Source organism: Podarcis pityusensis (assembly GCF_964106645.2).
Source record: "Podarcis pityusensis genome assembly, chromosome: 7".
Lineage (NCBI taxonomy): Eukaryota > Metazoa > Chordata > Lepidosauria > Squamata > Lacertidae > Podarcis > Podarcis pityusensis.
The window spans coordinates 45,593,021-45,616,168 of NC_138031.1; the positions used below are offsets into that span (position 1 = coordinate 45,593,021).

At 40.4% G+C, this 23,148-nt stretch overlaps 1 protein-coding gene across 4 annotated transcripts in view; it reads left to right on the forward strand.

Annotated features, from left to right (window-relative positions):
* The window catches only part of OSBPL1A (oxysterol binding protein like 1A), a 152,867-nt gene that overhangs the window by 119,513 nt on the left and 10,206 nt on the right, over positions 1-23,148 (forward strand). For all 4 annotated transcript variants that reach the window (XM_081014405.1, XM_081014408.1, XM_081014407.1 and 1 more), the window contains 9 exons: positions 1,613-1,775; positions 5,508-5,664; positions 15,204-15,279; positions 16,177-16,311; positions 16,733-16,830; positions 17,016-17,198; positions 18,420-18,527; positions 18,991-19,080; positions 19,878-20,004. In XM_081014405.1, coding sequence (XP_080870531.1) covers positions 1,613-1,775; positions 5,508-5,664; positions 15,204-15,279; positions 16,177-16,311; positions 16,733-16,830; positions 17,016-17,198; positions 18,420-18,527; positions 18,991-19,080; positions 19,878-20,004 — 1,137 coding nt within the window. The remainder of the gene's footprint in view (positions 1-1,612; positions 1,776-5,507; positions 5,665-15,203; positions 15,280-16,176; positions 16,312-16,732; positions 16,831-17,015; positions 17,199-18,419; positions 18,528-18,990; positions 19,081-19,877; positions 20,005-23,148) is intronic.

Genomic DNA, 23,148 nt, shown 5'->3' on the forward strand with positions numbered 1-23,148 from the left:
AGGCTTCTAAGGTACGCACCTTAAACGGCACCTTGTTTTAGAGCGGGAAAACGAGGGGGAAAAATTCTCCCCCTCTCTGCGCAGCGCCTCCTGCCGCTTTGCTGAAGGGGCGCTGGGCAGAGAGGGGGAGAATTTTTTTTTCTTGTTCTCCCCCCTCTAAAACAACGTGCATCCTATTGTCCGGTGCATCCTATGGTGCGAAAAATACGGTATTAGGGACAGAAAGAGGGATATGGAGGGTGGCAACATGGAAACGGGCCTTTTCTGAGGTGACACCTCATTTGTGGAATGGTCTCAATGATGCTTGCCTGGTGCTTTCATTACATATATTTAGGCGCCAGATGAAAGCTTTTCTCTTTAACCAGGCATTTTGCGGATTAACGTTCTGTGACCTTTTAAATGTGTCTGTGGAAGAGGGTGTTATTGGTTTATTTTGCTTTGGTTTTACTATGTATTTTGTGTTTTCATTTTGTATTTTTATGTTGTGAACTGCCCTGTGATCTTCAGATGAAGGTTTGTATACACATTTAATAAAAAGGGTTGTATACACATTTAATAAATGGATGAATGAATGAATGTACCGTCAATTTTCCTTTAATTCCACAATAGACTTCATACGGTGAGCCTGTCTTGTAGAACACTCAAGGAAAACATTGCTGCAAAGAATGGCCTGATTCATGAATATTCTAATTTGAATCTGCAGGGCCTTCTCTGTACTGGCACTCTGTTTATGGAACTCCCTCCTTCCTCTTGGAGGTGCATAGAGTGCCTTTGTTAGTGGAGTTTCACTGTTGTCTTTAACACCCATCTTTTCACCTGGGCCTTGGGGTAAATTAGGTTGGTGGGTGACACCAGCTATCGTTGACATACTGTGCTGCTGCAGAAAAACAGTGCTTTTATGGTAATTGGTTTTGTCACTGTTGTAAAATTTATTTTTGTTTAATGTGAATATTGCAAACCTCCCTGGAATTCTGATGAAATGCAGTATAGAAATATAGCATTGTAAATAAATCATTGTAAAGGAATTTGAAACAGAGCCACCACTATAGACCACAATGTATTAGAAGACTGATAATGCTGGAAGGCTTTCTGAGGGATCTTAGGCCAATCATTTTTGGGTTTAAAAGTCAGCTGTACCAATATGTTAAATAAAACTGGGAAACAAACTGCCTGTCAGTGGAGCTCAGTAAAAATGACATAATATACTTAAGAGTTGCCAATAGCTAAGGAGCTGCATTCAGGACTAACTGAACTTCATAGAATCATAGACTTAGAAGAGCCTGTTGTGTTACCCCCAAGCTCATACTAGCAGTTCCATGAATTATACAAAAGTTGCATTAACTGATTAATAGGAAACTTGCCTTTCATAGCGCCTTCAGTTTTAGTTGCCAATTTTTGCTTAGACAAATTCTTTTTGTAAGCTTTCCTATTCTGCGACACATTAAAATGGTGAGACAAAACTTCGTGGCGAAGTTCCCTGGTCATCTTAATCCACTTCTCTGAGCTTGTTGACATGGTTTAATTAGCAAACTGAAGCCTATTCTTGAAATAGCCTTGAGTTTCACGTTCTTGGGAGAGATGAGATTTTATTCATACATGTTTCTACTTATAGGTGAGGAATCTGAAACTGGAGCATGAGCAAGAGAAAAACAAGATCTTATCTGAAGCTCTAGAAACATTAGCTACTGAACACCATGAATTAGAGCAGTCACTGGTCAAAGGGTCACCACCTCTGAGCATCTTTAGTGAGGAACAGTTCTATGATGCTGTTTCAGGTAAGTGTGTGACATAGAAAACTAAAATGTTAGGGTTTTTTTTCCCTTTAAAAGACCAGGGTCAAGGGTGTGTGTGTATTTGTGTGTTTATGTATAAACATATGCATATATACACACACCTTGACTTTTCAGAGTAATGAACAGAAGAAAAGGCCTATCCTGTCACAAGTAGTTTGCAGTATAAATTTTGACTCTGGCTAGGAAGAATATATTGAAAGGGGCAAAAGTAGCAAGATTTGGGTGTGAACAGCTGTAACTGGATTAGGAGTAATGAATTGTTTACTCTATAAGTAGTAGGTATGTAAATCTTGGTTTATATACAATAGAGCTCAATTTTTATAAGAGCCACGGTCACTCCTAGCCTGGCTGCTTTTTGCCATCTGTCTCTTGCCTCTCCATCTACAGACAAGGACAAGCTAATGAAAAAGGAATTTAGATCATGATTCAAAAACAAAAATGTGGTTGGTGCAGGCTCAGGAGAAGTAACGCTTTAAAAACCCATGTTCAGTGTCTAAAAACAGATTAAAATATAATACACACAATTTCTAGCTTGCCTGACCAAAATGCATTAGATTAAATTGAATTGCATTGTTGTGAGGAGAAATGCACTGTAATAAACTAGGTGTTCAAATAGGTTTCTGCTACTGAAACCATTCAGCTGGCTAGGATTTCAGGGTCATCTTAGAATGGACAAGTAGTTGTCTTGACCATGTATAATGTGTCCTCTGCAGAAAATAAGAACCAGACCTCTTTGTTTGATTCCTATTTTTGGATAATGACTGAAGGAAAAAGCCTGTTCTCTGAGAATGAGGGGTGCAATGTGGGTTGGAATCTGCATGCTGATCAATTGAGTGGGAGGCATAAATGAAACTGAACGCAGTTTCCCTTTTGTAAACTTTATCAAGCTACCAAAGGTTTTGAGAGAGGTTTTGCCACCAGCAAAACCCCTCACCAAGGTCAAGAAATGCTGGAGAGAATGCGTGGTTTGGCTAGCTTGCTTAAGAACCTTCTGTGTGTTACTTCTCTACAGGCAGTGAGAAAATGTCGTTAAGCAAGAGGCTATGGTCTGCCTAGTAGCCATTTGTCTTGTTGATGATTGTTTCTCAGCATTAAATTGTCTTGTGAAAATTATTTATCAAAGGCCTTTCACGGAACCTGAAAGACAACACAGCTGCTCCTAATGTGTGCATGCATACCATAAGTGTCTTCTGATATGTAGAAATATAACACAGACAAATTTAGTGACTGTGCCAGAAGGTAAAATCTATCAGAACTTAAGGAAACCATTCTGGTGGAAGAACAGGGTTGTCTGGGATATAGGTTATTATTGTTATTTATACCTTGCCCATCTGGCTGGGTTGTTAGGATACATACAGATGTTAATATAAAAGTCTAAGCCAGAATTGGTGCACTTGTATTCTAATAGAACATCTAAAGCTCCTCTGGTAAAACTACATGTCTGATATGCTTTGTGCCTCCCTTGCGGGGGGGGGGGCGGGCGAGTGAGGGGGTTGGACTCCATCTGAGTGCTGCTGTTTCAAGGGAATGTAATTTCTCATTTGCTTGTGAAGTTTGATAACATGATCAAATTTGAATACTGCACCAAGTTGTCAATTACTGAAATGCAATTATTCAGGGATATTACAGTTGCTTGAACCAAAGAAAATAACTGGGTGGGAATAAGGACAGTTCCCTTTTTTGAAAGGGATTGAAAATTCACAAGAAAACAATCATCTTGGGCAGATAAAGCAAAAAAAAATAATTTATTTTTTTTTAAAAAAAGCTTGGCTCTAAGAGAGAGGAGAAATGTAGGCTATTTGTTTTCACTTGAAACTGTGTATTATGGGCCTTGTAAGCTGCAGTTTTAATTAATTGATGTAAGACCTTACAATTGGCAGGTCACCTGGAACCATACAAATCCCTTGTTTTACGGACTTACCTAAATTAATACGTTTGCCTTGTTATGCTGTCCTTCTGCAAGTGGATAGGAAGAGTCTGTTTACAATCTTATATCCACGATAGCAAACTCTTTTGAAAAGTAAAGCTCCCTGTCAACTTGGGATGTCTGTCAGGAGATCAGGAATTATGCAACCCTAAGGTCTCTTGTATTACCTGAATGGTTTCCTGTGCACCATAATTAACCTGTAAAGCTTCACTTGTGCCTTACAGAACAGCTTGCTCAGCAGCTAGTTGCCTTAAAAAAGAAGACGGCATGTTTGGTATAATAGGACTTACCTAGTAGACAGCTAGCTAGCCAATATCTGCACCACATAAGTATTAAAATGTAGTAAGAGAACTCTCCTGTACATTTTGGTATCTAACACTAGGAATAACTGACTGCAAAGGGAAGGTTATGAGCCAGTTTCATGATCTGAAGAATCTGCTTCCATCCTGAGTTCCATGTCTTGGACTGTTAATATCCATACATAAAAAACAGCCAATATATTCCAGCTCTTGAAATTTTGCATTGCCATCTATGCAAACATAGTGTTTGCTTTGATCAGATTTGTTTATAGCACAAACTGTAAACATTTATGCAAAAGGTCTGTGTCCTCAGTTCCTTTTCTGTGTTTGTAGCTGGGATAGAAAGTAAGTGACTAAACTGGGTTTTGCCAGACACTGGAAGAAAAAACACGTCCTCAGTCTCTGGGGAAAATATGTTCTGTGAAGCCTAGGATTGTTGGTGGTGGGTTCTAAGCTCTTCAGATAGCACCTCCTTCTCCTATGGCTGGTAAAAGTACAAATAATGTGTTTAAAATAGCAAATGCAAATCTGTGTGTGTGTGTGTGTGTGTGTGTGCGCGTGCGCGCGCGCACACACACACACACACATATATACAGTTGGTGAGATTTTGTACTCCACATTTAAAAATAGAGTTCCACTGGCCCTGAATAGCATTGCCTAGTTGGCTTTGCTACCCATTTGGGTGAAGGAAGGTCATGGAACTTGTAGTAATGTGTAGATGCAGCTGATAACGGAAATCCTGGGCATCTGCCAGATGGGTATGATTCAGAGAAATGCCGGTCCTTGTTGAGTGTATTTCAAAGGATTGTTATGTGTGTAACCAATACGAATGTACATTGTGCTCATTTACCATGTTTACCATAGTTGGTAAGAAAAAATGTTTTCCTTTCCTCATCGGGTTGGACTTGCTGGTGAGTATATTTGCTTTAATGTGTCCAGCTGTGTTTCACTATGTTTTTATCCTTTATTGTGGGGCGTATTACTTTGAAAAATCTTGATGTACACTAAAAAAAACCCTAAAAACTCAGGAGAATACCTGGTGTTAAATTTAACTAGTAGTGCAGGAATTAAACGACACACCTAAAGGAAAAGGCTGGATTCTCATATTAAAACTATGAAACAAAGAGTTGTGTAGGAACTCGTATCTTAACCCTGATTCCAATAAGTATGGTTAAAGGATAGGCTAATATCGCACCTATAACGGCCCTAAGTTTAGGAGTTGGTAAGATGTTTTGCTGGTACCCTGTACTTGTCTGTCCCTGCTCACATTCCCATCTTTGTATAATCCTTGGCACTGAACAATTTGCTCACCCATGTTCTTTCAGAGACTCAGTCTCTCCTTGTACTAAGTTTTCACTGGACAGTTTTCGCTGTCATCAGTACACCATAGGCTACTTAAGTTTCATTACGCTGTGCAAAGGAGGTGTCCATTAGCCTGCAAAAGGCTAGCCTGAAGTGTGTCTCATTTGGCGTTCATCTGTCTTACAGATTCAGAATCCGAAAAATCATTGAGTGGATTTGAAACTGTGACAACTTACTCATTAGAAGACAGTGTGGATTCTAGTGACACTATAACGTCTGACATGTCTGGAGAAAAGACCTGTAAAACTGGAGAGACTCTGTCAAATGGCATCAAAAAACACAGGTAGGATTTTTGTCTAGAGAGGCTGCAACCTTTACTGCTGTGCTAGGAAAAAAAACCCCAAATGTGGTATCTATAAAAGATACTTGGGGATACTTCTGCCTTTCCCCTTGAACAGTGGTGGAACAGAAGTTCATTAATATGAGATCATCTTTTTTGTTGTTAACATTTTTTTAAAAAGTGAGGTACATTGATGTGACTACACCATGTTGCAAATGAAATACATGAATTCTTAACAATGCATGTTTCTGGCTCATTTAAATTTGTCTTACTGACATCAATACTGGTCTCTTGTTTCTTCATGTTTTTTTAATGTGGGTCTCTTACTGCTTTTTAAAAAAAGTTTCCAGTTACTTGATCGCCTTTGCATTATCATTCATTCAATGCTAGTATTGGCCAGATATTTCAATATGTTTTTGCAAACAAAAAACATCAAAAGCAAGAGGTCATATTGAAGACAAATGTCACACATCTTCTGCTTCATCTGTTCTTAACTTTTTTACATGTAAAAGGAGGACAATAGATCCCCTGTGACATGTAACAAATACTGCACCTTATTTCTCAGGTTTCAATGCAGAGAGAATTTAATATGTGCACATTTATTTTTTACTTCCACTGTTTCACTATCACTAGTTGCTTGGCATAAAGATGGTGACCTTATTTTATTTGCTGAAGACAAATTCAAGAGAGAGAGTTTGGTTTAAATACGTTTCACTCTCATATGTATCAACATTTCCATGCTTGCCTCTTGGCTCAATTTAATGCATTCTGATCACCGCAAAATGGCACCATGGCTTGTGTGCAGAATGAAACCTGTCATGTCTTCACCCACAATCATTGTAGGACTGTAGAAATATTTCAGAATTTCTAGGCACAATGAAATTTAAACGAATAAGCAGTCAAAAATTCCACACACACCCCAGATTGACTCTGTTTAATAAATGATAGCCAACACTCCCCACTTCATCTCCCATGCCCCTTCTCACGTTAGATAAGATAGTCCTGTTAATGCAGTTTGCACAGTGTTCATTCCGTGGAGAAAGGAAGGATTAGGGTCCTTTATCAAATGATTTTTTGCTAGGCAGCAAAGATAAGCTCAAAGCAGCTCTAACTATAGGAAACAATCTGCAATTTGGCAGCTTTCCACAATGCTTGTTGTAAAACTGTATTGCCAAAATGGTAAACAAGAGGTGACAAGAGCCGCCAAGCTCTTATTTGTTCCTCAGTCCCCTGGCATTTCTCTTCTTTCCACTACAGATGTCTCTCATTAGGCTTTTTGGTCACTATTTTTTTTTTTACATCTGTATAATTTTGCCCCCATACCCTTATTCACCAATAATTATGTCTTTTGCTGTTTTTTTAATGGACTTTTTGGTAGTGTTTTAAAAATGTAGCTAGGGCGTATTCTTTTTTAACTTTCCAGCTCACATCTCTTTGTGAACTATATTGCAATATCTGACCTGTCATCTGGCGCTATTTAGGGAATTGGTGTCTGCAAATACTGTATATTGATGCAGATTCTCAGAGCTCTGTGGGAAAACCAATCTAAATTTTGCCTTGGAGCAAACTTCCTCAGGGGATGAAGCTGTTCAGTTGTCTTGGGATTCTTGTACTGTTTTCTTCTCTTGTCATACCGTGACTACTGTTGTAACATACATTTATGTGGGCAATGTTTTACCATGGTTTGTCTGAGTGTTTTATGTTTGCATTTATAACTAAATATATATATATATAAAGGGGGCGGAAATGCATGTGTAATTTTAAATGTAGCTTTGATACAACACTAAGGTGAACATACTTTTATGGTAAAAATTGTAAATAAATATCTGTCATGATTCTAGAACCGCAGTGATGTTTGTATTACATACAGAAAAGACATTCTGCCAAAGTTTGGAATTGGACATGTTTTGCATGCGGCATGTGACTTTTCTGCTAAGAACGTAGCAAACCAGTTAGTCTTGGGAACGAGTTGTCATTTCATCTGACATGTTCACTTTTGGGTTCTCATGCTTAGGCTTACATTATGCGCAGTTCTGAAACAAGGATGGGGGGAAAATAACTAAACACATGCACAGGCCTAGTAGTGTCTTTTTGTCTGTGTGTTTGTCACTTGTTACTGTGCCATTTCATTTTTAAAACGGAACAAGAAACTGGCTGCTCAGTTTTCCTCAGTGGAAGTTCATTTTGAAGTGTAATAGATCGAAGGGGCAATTCTGGCCGTGTTACTCTGTCATAATCACATTGACACTGGCATAATCCCGGTTCAGCGTTGGTGTCAGCAATGAGAAGGGGTAAGAAATGTTGCTAATGACTCTAGGGTGCTGATTTCAAATAGCAAAAAGATTTAAACTTCCATAATGATATTTAAAAACAATATTTTAAAAGCCCCAAATATACAAAGGCTAACTGGGGGCTTATCAGTGAGCCAGACATGTAAATAATGTTCATTAGCCCAAGTACAGGCAGTGACCATTTTATGTGCATCGGATTGACACATGATCACGCACACACTCATTGCTGCCAACCCGGAAGTGGTCCCAAAGTGGGGTGGAATGGGGGCAGGGTGGGCTAATGCAAACTCCACTTACACACACAGGTCAGGAATGGAACCACCTGTATGTAAATGTAGAAACAACTCCTGTTCTACCAAAAAAAAAAGCATGTTAACTGATTTCCTCAGCTGTTTGTGTCTATGTGCAATAAGTGGCATGCCGAAGGAAGTGCTACTAATTGGCTGCAGCTCTCACTCCCAACGAGGTCTTGTACTGTACTTCATTTTTTGTGATTGCAACAGGAAGGAGGACCCCTTCTGGTTAAAGATTCTGTGCTTTGCTGGTACTACCAGGAGGTGACGTGTTGGCCTCTGCCAAAATAAAGGCCATATACTGCTCTCTCTCCCATCTGCCTTAATTTTTGTGCTTTTAGGGCTGTGTCTAGCGACACAAACTATACAGTCAAGTAACTTCAGAGTTTCAGAATTGAGATGCTACTTGCCCCTCTTCTTGGGACTTAAATGGATGCTGAAGTTCAGTCCATTTGTAGCACTTCAAATGCTGTTAGTTTCTTGAATGACACGAAGCTGGTTTATTGACTCTTGGTTGGATTGGGGGTAAGGGATTGTGAGGTGGGGAGAACGGGGAGGAAGGTGGTGAGGAACTATACATGGTTGGTCTTCATTCAGTGCTCCAAACATTGCTGAAGATAAAATAGTTGTTGTACCATGCCTTCCACCTAGTCCAGAAGATTATCTTGGATGGTCTGGGGTGCGAGGGGAAGAGATACAATAGTCCAAACAGTTTGAGGGAAGTCTGGCCACAAGTTCAGTCTACGAAGATGTGTTTGGAGACCTCCATGATATGTAATGGGGTGTACCTTGTAGATGCTTAACTAGCTCCATATAGCCGCACCACAGAATCATTCAAATTTAAACATTAAAGAATACTGTCCTGTAAAATTTAGCCTTGAATATGAGAAGTAACTAGAATAGGTGAAAGGAGAGCTAAAGCCAACTTCATGTGCAAAGAATGTGTTTTGTTGCTTGTTTTTCTGTGTCCCTGGTCCTAAACTTAGGCATTTGCTATCAGTTGCTTGAGATACCGTATTTTTCGCCCCATAGGGTGCACCGCCCCATAGGACGCACCTAGTTTTTTTGGGGGGGGAAATAAAGGGGGGAAAACCCCCCCCCCCCAGGCACGGGGCTGGCGCGGGGGAAGCCCGAGCTTCCCCTGACCCCAGCCCCCAGAACAGCCTGCTATCCGCAAGCCTAGGGAGCCGCGCCGGTCTCCCCAGGCTTGCAGAGAGCTGCGCGAAGCCCGGGCACACACTTCAGCACGCCCCAGGCTTCGGAATGCAGGCACCGACCCCTCTCGCTCTCCAGGCGCACCAACCCCTCTCGCGCACCTACCCCTCTCGCTCTCCAGGCTTCAGCGAAAGCCTGCATTCGCCCCATAGGACCCACACACATTTCCTCTTCATTTTTGGAGGGGAAAAAGTGCGTCCTATAGGGCGAAAAATACGGTAATTGGCATGCTCAAACTCTTGGGATTTTTCATTGTTGACAATACATAACTAACGTTGAAAGAGTACATGATCTGAAGCAGAAAAGAATATTTGCCATTTGATACAAACCATATGCAGCTTGTACTAATCATGTTATTTAAGGCGTGCAACCCATTGGTATAGCATAGTGAAACTGGATGTAAACTGTAAATATGGCTTTTATGAGACTTAGTAGATCAGACTGGAATTTTCATTCAAAGTTCCTGACTCTTGGGCATGTTCTCTTCTGTACATTCTATACATTAATAGTGAACTCAATTCTCGGAGTACTGATCCTTATCTAGCCAAAATAGCACCATCAGCGTGCAAGAGGGAAGTTTCAGCATGCCTGGGAGCAGATGGGAGGCAGGGAAAAGAAACCCCAATGTTTGCAGAATGGTTTTTTTGGGGGGGGGAGCCTTAAAAGGGGCAAATGCCAAGAACTGCCCAGTGAAAACTGAGAATATCAGTGACCACAGAACTCTGGCTGACAGTTGAAGGAAGGGAAATGGAAAACCAGGATGGTGGTGAAATTGGCGTATCCTGGGAAGTCCTGGGCATGTCTGGCTGGAACCTTGAACAGGAGCATTCCACACAACAACACTTTGTTGTAGGTCCTACATGAGTTCCGTAATAATGAGATGATGATGCTAGCGAAAAGTGCTTTCACATAGCATATCCTGCTGTCATCGCTAAAACAATACTGTAAGGTAGGTAACCATTGTACCCATATGGCAAGTGGAGGCTGAGAGTGTGGCTTGGCTAAAGCCATCTCTTGGGTTCCTGACTGACGCAATCCCATTACCTGGGGACTCGTAGATCAGTCTTTTTTAGGTCACTATGCCAGGATGTGCTCCAGATCCATTTTGGTCAAGTTCCATGGGCTCCGTCAACTTATCTACTGTTCTTTTGTTTTTTGTTTTTACTTACTGGAACATTACCTGGCCAGTTTTTGAAGGTTATGCCTTTATTTTTATTGCCATGAAAATGCAGGTCTTTTTACTGTTGTAAAATAAACCAAGCATTCGCTACAAAAACTGCTAGAAGCGTTACTCAGACATACACATGTACCCCTTCAGAATTGCAGCAGTAAAAGTGGTACAATGTTTTTTAAAATAGAAAAAACAAAAAAGCATTGCTCAAGTTAAACACTAGTGTCAGCTTGTCTTCTGCAAATAACCTGTGCAAGGAATGTGTTTATTGAGACACAACACACACTTCCTTAGTATAACGCGTCCCCTCTTTATTCACTGAAACACTATTGAAATTGGGAGGCCCATAGTTAGCTGCTTTGTTGAGTTAACAAATACCATGCCGTTTAGGGCATATAGCATAAGGAATGCAAAATGTAGTACAGTGAAATAAAGCAAAATATTTCATAGAATTAAAAATCTATTAAGCTGAGAAACCATGTTCCTCTTTCTCACCGTTGCAATCTGGTGGCAGCCAGGGAAGGGCCTCTCGCTTCATCACTGCAACTGAGAGGCCAGTGACTGCCTCTCTTCGGATTTTTCTACCCCAGCTGTTTGTTAAGAGAACTTGACACTAAGAACTTGAACCGAATCATCTTACTTCTTCATTCTTCCTGAACCATTTCTCCATTGTGTTGTCTTTTTAAATTATAACCCTGAGGGCGGTGACTCTATTGTTTTGTATTGCTCTGTATACTGGTCTGGGGCATTTTTTTGGCTGAAGGGATAAAGATTACTGTAAAATAAACAATATAAACCTTGCCCTTTATCCTGATGAGTAACTGAAGAAAGCAGTTCTAAAACTAGAAAACATTTTCCTGCCCTTTTGCACTAATTTGGATGAAATCAATTCTGACAATCTTCCCCCCCCCCCCCACCTGATCTTTTTCACTGGAGTAAGTAATAAATGTTGGTTGTTGATGATAGTTGCAAAGAAGTATAGGGAGGCATATTGTTAAGGAGCTTTAGAGTCATGCAAGTGTTTTCTTTTCTGAAATTGAAGACTTCTGTCTCACTTGTGAATTCTTTTTCAGATATCCTGGACTGGGCACTTGCCTTAATAACGGGGCCTTCCTGTCTCCCATCAAGTGGAGTCAAAATGTTATCTGGATGCAGGCCTGTCCTGTGAAGGGACCACTACTTCCTTCCCAGATATAGTACTCTTAGCTTAGCTGGGGTGGGGGTGTTAAATTATTAATGGGGGTGGGGGTGGGCAGATAGAGAAGTCCCCTAAATATAACTTAAGCACATTACTGTTTCACAAGTGATATTTATGTCTATACTCTAAATGTCAACTTGTTTTAACCTTCATGGCTTCCACCCAATGAGCCCTGAACTATTGTTTTATAAAGGGACATGGACTGCTTTGGGTTTCTTCACAGAGTTCTTTGGGGAAAGCCCTGATGGGTCAACTGGTTTTGAAATACATAGTGTAGATGTGGCTAATGCAGCATGTAACATGGGAAGCATTGAATGGTATTCCCAAATAATGTTACTATTAAATTTTGAATGGTGGCTGAGAGCATTTTATTCTATTTCTATGCAGTTGTGTCCCCCCACCCAAAGTTGTGCTTAATAGCCACCTTCGCTATTGGGGTGCAGTTGTTTCCTTTCCCCTTCAATTTTGTGCAATCTAGCATTAATCTTAATGGAAAGTTACAGAAAACCAACTTCTCTGTCAACTTTCCACTGCATTTGCTTTCTCTTTCTGTGGGCTTGCCTTCTCTTGTGCTACAAAATAATGAAACACTAATATTTGAACATGCATATCCTTAGTGGTGTACACAGGCAGAAACTGAGCTGTGTAGTTTGAGAACATAAAGACAGGGACAGACTGTTGCTCATTCATGATACAGGAGAAAACGGTCAGTGTAAGACATTGCTGACCTCTTTCTTGACTGAGCAGCCTTCTCAGCAATAGGGCTAAGCTCGCAATACCGTAATTAGAGAGGGGGGGGATGCATTGTGAAAGTAAGCTAAAGACATAAACAAAATAAAACCCACTGGATCAGGACACAGATACCCATCGAGGCCAGCATGCTGTTCTCACAGTCTCCAACCACATGCCTATGGGAAGTCCACAAGCAGGGCCCAAGTCTTGTGGGAGTGAATTATCCCAAGAGTGAATTCTAAGGCTTTGAGCTGAGTGACTCACCTGCTTAGTGGAGATGCCCTTGGAATTCCTAAAGGCTGTGGTACTGGGGAAAGCTCACTTGCTGCTGACATGTGCCATAGGAGTCAGAAAAATATCTGAAGGGGAGGTTCAAAGTAACCTTGCGGATTTCCCAGCTTTTGGCTTCTCCCTACCAAGTGTGGCCCAGGATGCCACAAAAACATGTCTCCTCTAAGGAGGGAAAATAAAAGAGGAAAGACTCTGGGGGTCCAGTGCACCAGGCTGGATCTGTTTAGTGGATCCTTGGAAAGAGTTTGTTGAGTAGAGAAGTACATTCAAAATAGGTAGTAAATCCAGGAAAACAACTTTACAATGACAGGAGTCTGCCATCTGACTTCCTGTTGGGCTCAGGGAGGTTGAAGCAACACTGTGAAATTTTCAGAGGGACTATTTTCAGAGACTTGGACAGGATTTTGTTCATGGCAGGCAGAGATTTATTTTGAACAGTCTCCATATAGCATGAGGATTGAACTCACTACTCCCAGGATGACTGTTCTCAGGAAAGTGAAGAACAATTTTCTCCAATTGTGTTTCTTACTATAAGGGTAAAACACCCGGTTACAAAATGTCAAGTGTTTTTAGTGATATACAGATTATTCATTTTGGTGTTCTTTTGAGGAAAATCATAACACGAAGCAAGTGCACCTGTAGGGTTGTGTTTTGTGTTACTTTAAAAAACAAAGATCACATTTATTTAATACTGGAAGAAGGAACATATTTGGACTGGGATTCCCCAGGTCTGGTGACTAAAAAAAGAGCAAATTATGCTTGGAAAGACAGCATCTCTTTGGTGCACAAGTATATTAAAGGCCTCCTAGCTTAAAATTGTTCCCTTAAAATATTCAATTTTTCATGCTGACTTGCATGCTAACAGTGCTTTATTGGGGCAGGGGTTGGGGGAATTCACTGAGTTTATGTTGGCCTGATGTAGAAATTAATAATGTATTTTGCACCATTAGAACTGGATAAATACAAGTTAGGTTTTCCTGCCATAAGGGCTTTTGGCAGGTTACCAGGTATTTTTGCTTACTTTAATCTCACAACCCTGTGAGATAGGTTAATAGCCCTTCTAGTGAGTTTGATTAAGATGTAGGATTAAAAGCTAACCACTTGCAATTAAGTTGGTGGTTGTGGTGGGTGGTGGGATTTAAAAAATATATATAATACAAGTGTAAAAACATTTGTATTTTCTGTTGTTGGCGGAATGAAGACACATCTGGTGCCAAAAGGTGCTGTAGTAGAGGCTTTGTACAAGGATAATCTTTCAGGGAGTTGGACAGTGGCATTGTAGAACAGTTACTTCCAGTGATAATGCATGTTCATTTTTCCTGTTCCATTATGGGCTCTTGTCAAACTGGTTTTGTAGGCTTTTTTGCTTCAAGCAATAATTCTCACGGTATTCTTACAGAGGCATGACTAGCACCTGCTGCAATACCCATCTACATTCTAGCGCGACTGTTGCAGGAACACATTGGATGACAACCATGAAAAGTCATTCTTTCTTGGCACTGTTAGAACTGGTTTTTGAGCTTAAAAAAAAAAAGACAGCTTAATATATATTTGGGGCAGGGACAGAGTAAGAGAGAGCCATCCAGATAATATCCCACCGTTCAGAAAAGTCTTCCTTAGGTGAGAATTTGTCTGGATCACAGACAGCTTCTAGTCTAATCTAGTCAACTTCATCACTCAACTGAATTGTATGAGACTAGGGGAAGCAGTTGCATAGTAAGGAAATGGAACAGGCTTCCCCCACCCAAAGGTAGGCTCCTTAACACACTTAATGCCTTTACCAAGTGTCCAGAATTAAGTGGGACGTCACCCACCCACCTCTCGTGCTCCAGAAATACGTTTACACAGCTGCACATCTTTTCTTAAAGTCCTGTTTTTAAAAAATTGCTTTTACAGATTGAGCTGTGGTTACTCATACAGAATACTGGGCTGTTTAACCTTAAGTACTGTAGTTCTTAATTACATGTATGACAATGCCTTACATAGACCCAAATTTAGTATAATTATTCATACTTTTATATTGAGGACAGATCCTCTCAGCTACCTGTGTGACAAAACAGTCTGAATTGGTTACCCAACCAAAGTTGAATTATCTTTATTGCTACTATGCAGCACATTTGGGTGGTTTATATTCAGGTACATAACTGGTTTGTGATCAGTGATGTATCATGAGCCCTATTTGAATAGAAAAATTGAGGGCTGGGAGACCAGTTGGCTGTTGTAGTACAGGTTTCTGTTCTGTCAGTATTGTGTACACTCTTCATTCTGCAAATAAAGACATTCTGCAAACTAAAAATATATTATTCAGGTCTAATGAACTTGGTCTCTTGCCCCCCCCCCCCCCCATCTAGGACAAGCTTGCCTTCTCCAATGTTTTCCAGAAATGATTTCAGTATTTGGAGCATCTTAAGAAAGTGCATTGGAATGGTAGGTGAAGCATTGCTTTGAATAAAAAGCTTAATCATAGTCTTTATAGTAAATGTGTAGTAATAGATTATTGATCCCTCCCCCCCCCAACCTGACTTTTGAATAAGAGAATTAAGGACTGACTGATGTATGCATGCATTTCGGAAGTAAATGGGTGTGTGTCTTATATAAAATCAAATGTCACAAAAGTGTGGCAAGCTTTTGTCAGCTGCAGCCAGCATGAGCAATGGTCAGGGATGATGCGAGTTCTTGTCCAAAACATCTGGAAGAACTTAAGTTGGGGGAATCAATTCTGGTTTGTAGCCTGCAGGTAAAGCTTGTTAGGTTTTTTTATTTCTTATACAGTGCCTGTTAGGCACTTCATAAATTAATGCTGCAATTAATAATTAATATTGTAATTAATAATTAACAATAAAATAATTACAGCTTAATTAATACTGGCCCTTTTGCATTAATGCCTTCTAAGTGTTATTTCCGCTCACTGTAAAATAATCAGCCTTCTTTCAACTCTTTTCATGATTTGTGTTTTAGTAATATTCTCAAGCTTAGGGTGGTCCTTTCCCTTGCCCATTTTATCATCACAACCACCCTGTGATGTAGATTAGAGTGAGTGAGGGACTAGGAATTGTTTTGTGAGTTTCATGGCTTAGTGGAAACCAGGTTTGAAACCAGGTTTCCCTGGTACAACTTCAGTACTCTACTCGTTGCATGCTGTACGGGCTGTTGTTTAAAAGGGAGGCAGTGTTCCTGCGCCCCCCCATTCCTTTCATATCACCTTCTACCTTCCCCAATATGTACCAGCTGTATTTTAGGATAAGACATATACCAGTCTTAATGTTGGCAATGTACAGTAGTATATGTAAACATTTTTAATAAATGCTTTTAACACTCTGCTAGGAGCTGTCGAAGATCACTATGCCAGTAATTTTTAACGAGCCACTGAGTTTCCTACAGCGACTGACAGAATATATGGAGCATACATACTTAATTCATAAGGCCAGTTCACTTTTGGACCCAGTTGAAAGAATGCAGGTACTCTACTCAAAATAAATGCATCTGGTGTTCTCTGAATGTTGCATACTGTTTCATGCAGGTAGATAAAGAGAGCTGCTTATTATTACAACATCTGAAACACTGTTGTGCACATTGAAATAAAATATGAAATAAATGAAATAAATAAATGAAATAAATAAATGAAATAAAAGTAATTTTGTCTCCAGCTATTGAATATCAGAGATGTTAGGTTGGCATTAAGCAGTACTGCTTAACTCTATTTTTAAAATGGTGGTTGTAATTGACTTTTTTCTCGTTACATGTTTTCATGCTACTTAACTACTTGAATGCTTACCTCTTTATGAGATGTAGTGCTTTAAAAAAACCCACACACAAAATAATTGGTAAGATTTCTGCTTTAAACAAACGTAAATATGAGTGCAAATTGCTTTTTCAACAGTGTGTAGCTGCCTTTGCTGTCTCAGCTGTTGCCTCTCAGTGGGAACGTACAGGAAAGCCATTCAACCCATTACTTGGAGAGACGTATGAACTGATCAGGTAACAAACTCACAGTGCAGTTTAACTGGCTGGCTCATTGAGAATTGAAAGTTAATGTCAGATATTTAAGATTTTGTTCATTGATTCTTTTTTAATGTACAAAGCTGATGTGGCAATGCCTCATTTTATCCCCTTTTGTAGAGAAACTGCAAATAACTCAACTGTCACTTTCTTTCCATGTTTAGAGAGGACCTTGGATTCAGACTCATCTCGGAGCAAGTTAGTCATCACCCACCAATCAGTGCTTTTTATGCTGAAGGACTGAGCAATGACTTTGTGTTTCATGGTTCTATTTATCCTAAACTAAAGTTCTGGGGAAAGAGTGTTGAAGCAGAACCCAAAGGGATAATAACTTTGAAACTTCTTGAGTAAGTTGATGTATTTGATACCTTTTGGCTGCCTTAGGCAAAAAGCAAGTGGCATGTAAACCACAGTGTTGTATAATGTATACTGGGAGTTCCCAAACTGTGGTCGTTCAGGTGGTCTGTGTTGTGTTGGTGAACTTGGGAGACAGCATACCCATCATGCTAAATGCTGATTTTTAACTGTATTTGCATTGTTTTTTTTAAATTTCCTGTATATTGTATTTGATTGTATTACAATTTAAATGCTATAGATTACAATCAAATACAATATACAGGAAATAAAAAAACCAATGCAAATACAATTAGAAAATTATACGGCATCTTTACTAAAGCATTACAATTGCTAAGACAGATGGAAAAATCATCAAGTGCTCAGCCAAGGCGCTCACCAATTTTCAAGTGGTTTGTGGGGGAAAAAAACATTTGGGGAGCTACTGTTCTATCCTTAAATCTGAACACTCCCTCCCCATTTGTAGAGATGAAACCAATCAGGCATGGTACATAAGTAAAAGGAAGGAAGGCAAACTGCACAGGTCTGGCTGTCAGAGCTTTGAGAACCAGAGGATGGGTGTGCCCATCTGATAAGGGCAGAGATCTTTCCTTGTCAGAGTTCAGGTGGACTGATCTACATCTAAGTATAGTACAGTGGTACCTCGGGTTAAGTACTTAATTTGTTCCGGAGGTCTGTACTTAACCTGAAACTGTTCTTAACCTGAAGCACCACTTTAGCTAATTGGGCCTCCCGCTGCTGCCGTGCCGCTGGAGCACGATTTCTGTTCTCATCCTGAAGCAAAGTTCTTAACCTGAAGCAATATTTCTGGGTTAGCAGAGTCTGTAACCTAAAGCATATGTAACCCGAGGTACGACTGTATTTGACTGAGTTTAAGCAAGGTCAGCTGCTGAAGTCCCTGTCTTTGAAACCTGTGCAGAAGAGTTGGCTATTCTGGGATTGTCTTAAATGTGTTTGAGAGATTCCCAAGTAAATCTAGGATAGGAGACTTTCATGGTGCATGCCTGAAACCTAGATTCATCTGGCCAGGAGATGGGGAGAGAGTTAAGGCAGGACTGACTGGCCAAGATTTGCTAAAGCCTACAAAATTGTGAGAGCGAAAAGTAATCATCAACTTACGCTTCCTTGCACCATGAAAGATTTTGACCTAAAGGCATGTTCTGATGACTTTTGTTTTGTGAATCTAAGAGCTTATTCTCTTTGCTCCCTTTCAGACATAATGAAGCATACACATGGACAAATCCTACATGCTGTGTGCATAACATTATTGTGGGCAAGCTTTGGATTGAGCAGTATGGGAATATGGAAATAACCAATCACAAGTAAGCTGGAAGTCTTAACTTGCTACTTAGCTTGAAAGTGTGGCATGCTCATACTGTATCAGATATAAAATGCACTCTTAATTCCGATGCCTAAGAAAACATTAAAAGCATAATCAGTGTTGTCAGGCAACATGAATAGCACTGCTCTGCATCCCTCAGATCCAAAATGTTCCTGGAGAGAGAGTGTGTCAGGGAATATTATGTTACTCTTGCAGTGGTCAGAGATCCAATGTATTTAATTTATATTAGGTCAGGGCTACTTTTTTCCTTTAACGCTTTCAAAGTATCTCCTTAGTAGTAAAGCTCATAAACCCAAGGCAGATATAGTACATATATTATGCTGAACGCTACAGGAGCTAGAGCTTGCATGCTTGAAGTACTTTAAATGGCTAAGCCGGTATTTGATGTGAAAGTGTAAATGATGAGAAGGCGTAGAGTTAAACTTTATTTTCTGCCCCCACAGAACTGGTGAAAAATGCATGTTAAACTTCAAGCCCTGTGGCCTTTTTGGGAAGGAGTTGCACAAAGTGGAAGGTTACATTCAGGATAAAAGGTAAGCAAGCCTCTCTGCTAATATTTCTAAAGCAGATGGCAGATCATTCATTTTTATTTTTTACAAAAATGCTGAAATGCTGTTAGCCTAAATTATGTTGCATAACTAGGGTTGAGAAGCCTCAGGCCCCAGGGGGCAGATCTGGCCCTCCAGGCTACCTCTCTTGTCCTCAGGTGTTTGTTCAGGTCACCCCCCCTCACTGGCCCTGCTCCCATTTCCTTGAGTGCTTTGGGCTGGCTAGAATGTGGTCTTAACTGCGATAAAGCCCCTTGCTTGCTTGCCTGGATGGAGAGAGACTTGTGTATGAACCTCTGGCTTCTGCATGATTAGAACGCAGCCCACTGTACAAAGGCAAGAGTCACATTCTTTGTGTTTCCTTCTTTTGTCTCTGTCCCTGCTCACCAGTGGCATGCAATTTTGTGAGAGAAAAATGCTTCCTTTGGGTCTGAAAAATGTCCCCTACACCTGACTTAGATGCTCATTAGCTTCTGTGAGTTGAGCATTTACTGTCTTAACTTCTGTTTAGAGCCGTAGTCTTCATTCAGCCTTTTCAGACCAGGGACCCACCTTTAAAATGAAAACATACACTGAGGACCCATGTCTTAATTTTCTACCTTCTGTTTCTATGGTGGTAGACCTGCTGTTGCAACCCATCTTTGGTCATGCTGTGACCCAGTATTGAGTCCCAAGCAACCAATTGGAAGACCAGTGGTTTAAAGTGTGAACCTGAATATTATAATTAGTCAGTACTTCAGCTGTTCCTTAATTTGTTTGTTTTGTGGGGGGCTCTTTGACAGCAAAAAGAAACTTTGTGCACTCTATGGAAAATGGACTGAGTGTTTGTATAGCGTTGATCTTGCAACATTTGAAGCTTACAAAAAGAATGACAAGAAGAACACAGAAGAGAAGAAAAACAACAAGCAGGTATTGATATTAAAACGTAATTTGGTAACAGTGATGTGTGTTTAAAACTAACAGCAGTAAAAATGTCCTCAGCTAAAAATACCTGGTGGTATTGTGCATGATTTGAAAGGATTTATGCAGCCATCCTGTTTTCCTCAGTGCTTTAAAAATCCTGAAAACGATTTTTCTTCTCCTTTGGACTTTGCATGCCTAGTTCACAATGTGACCCAGTTTGGACAATCTTGCAGAACTCCATATACCATGGTTTATAAAATGAGGAAAGCACACTGGGCCCAAAGCACACTTCTTTCACTGCCCTCGCCTCTCACTCAGCTTTGGCACACATTGGCTTGTATTAAGCTAAGGGTTCCTGTTATGTCAAAGCAGAAGGAACTCTGGCTTACCCTTGGTTAACAAGCCAGGAAAATAAGCTAGGTTACATCCCAATGTACTGTTCTAGTTTACCAATATTAAGCTAGAGTTCCCTGCTTCATATGCAACAAAGAACTCTGGTTCCCTCACTGCGAGGTGAGGTTACAGGGGAACCAGGCAGAGGGCCTTCTTGGTAGTGGCGCCCATCCTGTGGAACACCCTCCCATCAATGTCAATGACATAAACAACTATCTGATTTTTAGAAGACATCTGAAGGCAGCCCTGTTTAGGGAAGTTTTTAATGTTCGAAGTTTTATTCTGTTTTTAGTCCTCTGTTGGGAGCCGTCCAGAATGGCTGAGGAAAACCAGCCAGATGGGCAGGGCATAAATAAAATTATTATTATTATTATTATTAAATCAGAATCTTTACAGTAAACACCTTTAGGGGAGGTGTTTTCAGGTCTGACATATGTTCCTGGCATCATAACCTATGGTGGATTAAACTTTGATTAATGGTCCAAAGCAAGCCTATTTCTTGTTTTTATGGAGATGGCAGCATCTTGTAGTCCTGTAATTATAGAGGTATATAAAAAATGCTTTCAATAGACAAAAGCTCTTTAAACTTCATCACATTTGTGATGTTGTATCCTGTCCTTGGATTGATTTTTGCAGACAACATCAAATTGTGAGAGAGGCAGGCTGCCATGAAAAGTTTGTGGGATTCTCTCTCTTTTTGTAAGGGGTGTGTGTGTGTGGCTTTGTACACACAATTGCAAATTGTGGCGCCTGCTCTTGGGTTGATCAGCCCCATGGAAGAAGCTCATACCTTTTTAAAGACCTTCAAATTATTCAAGCTGAAAATAATCTAATTTTTACTCACGAAAACACAGGGGTTGTTGCAACTAAAGTTGGGAGACATTTTAGCACATGTTTAATTTTGGTTGGATCTTTCCCTTAGTTTGTGTGTGTGAGATACCAATTCTGGTACACGCTTAATTTTTATAATTTCAGAATGCTCCAGTAGTGATTCACATGAATTGCTACCTGTAACACAGCTTACTTCGCTTATTATCAGGAGTATGGAAAGGCTCTAGAGATCTACTGCAGTCTTTGAGAGGCAGCCCTGTGAAGGGCCCAGGAGGACAGGAAGAGCAAACAAGAAAAACATACCATTCGTATATGAGTCTTGTGTTACTAGCAAACTCTGGTTATGCAGAAGATGGCTGCTGCTGTGGTGCAAAATGCAAAATGCTTAAATATATGGAGCCTTGCTTTGGCTTGTAGATACGTGGAATTTACAAGGAAGATGGAATTGGATAATAGCAGATTTATTAATGGCAAGGATTTGAAGCTGAGATACTTCCAAGTCCCTTCCAGAAAGTTCTGGCTTCACATGCTCAAAAGGAGAATTGAATAGCTTGGGCCACAATCAGTATCTCACACTAAGATCCAATAAAGCTGGCGCAAAAGACATACAGCAGTAAAGAAGGTTTTAAAAACCAATTAAGGAACAGGAAAGGGAAGAGACATGCATGGTTGAAGGGGAGAAAAAGAAAACAACAAAACAGAGCTTTGCCCCTGGCAATTTCTTCCTTTTAACAATCTATGGTTTTGTAAATTTGCATACACTCAAACATAAAAGATGTAGACAGTTATTTTGTTTCCCCCAGGCAGTCTGCACATTTATTTCCCTTGCCCCCAATTGCATATGAACTGGAATTTTTTAAAATAAAAAAACACACCAAGGAATTGACTTGATCAAAGCTTTGTCTCTGGGTGTGTGTGGGGAGCCTGCTGTCCTCCATACGTTGTTGGATTCGATTCCCATCAGTCAGAGCCAGAATGACCAGTGGTCCGAGATGATGGGAATTGTAGTCCAGCAACTTCTGGAGGGTCAGAGGTTACCCTCTTGTCCAGCTTTCTGTTGCCAACTGTCAGCAAAAAGTTCACAAGCGGGGCAGGTCAAGAGATAATTCAGTCGTATATCCATAGTACCTATACCATTAATATTTGCCCCTGTCATTTACATGATTGGTTGGTTATCACACCACTTGGACTATGGGTGTAGTTGGAAAGCACATGAAGCGTTAACTTATTTAAGCAGGTCTTGTTGATGCCTGGATGGTACGACCACCTGGGGAGCATTTTGGGAAATCATCACTATTTAACGGAGGACTAGGCATCAGTTTTGGGATGAAGGACACATTACCTTGGGGGCTAGTGAGGGGCTGCATAATGGGGCAATGGACTGACCAAAGCAATAAGTGGGTAGGATACATGTTCTCTCTCCCCCCTCAAGCTTTGTGGTGTTGCGCCGTAGGAGGTGGCCAACAGATGGCTCACTTGTGCCTTAATGGGGCTGAAAAGTATCCACATGAACCTTTTGACAACATTCATCTTAGTGTAGCAGTCTGTATGCAGGCTGGTTTTGCTGCATTTCTCAAGATCCTAAAATAAAAACTAGGTTATTCTGAATCTAGCATGTGTTTCTAGAACACCTTTTCATTGAAGCATACGTTTTCTAATGCAGGCTTGTATATAAGGCCAGGTATCTTACTAGCCTGTGGAGAGGAAATGTGATTCTGCTAAGCTGCTTATTAGGCAGATCAGTAAGAAACAAAGCCTTCTCTCCATTCCTCCTTCACCAGCCAACTTGGTTTTGTGCTGGCTGCAGAGGGCAGAGCATACCGCCTTCTCCATCCAGCACAGAAAGTGGGCAAGCAGAGTAGGGGACAGATCGCTCCATCCCTCATCTGCCATCTTACTCACCTTGACATGGAATTCCTTATTGCC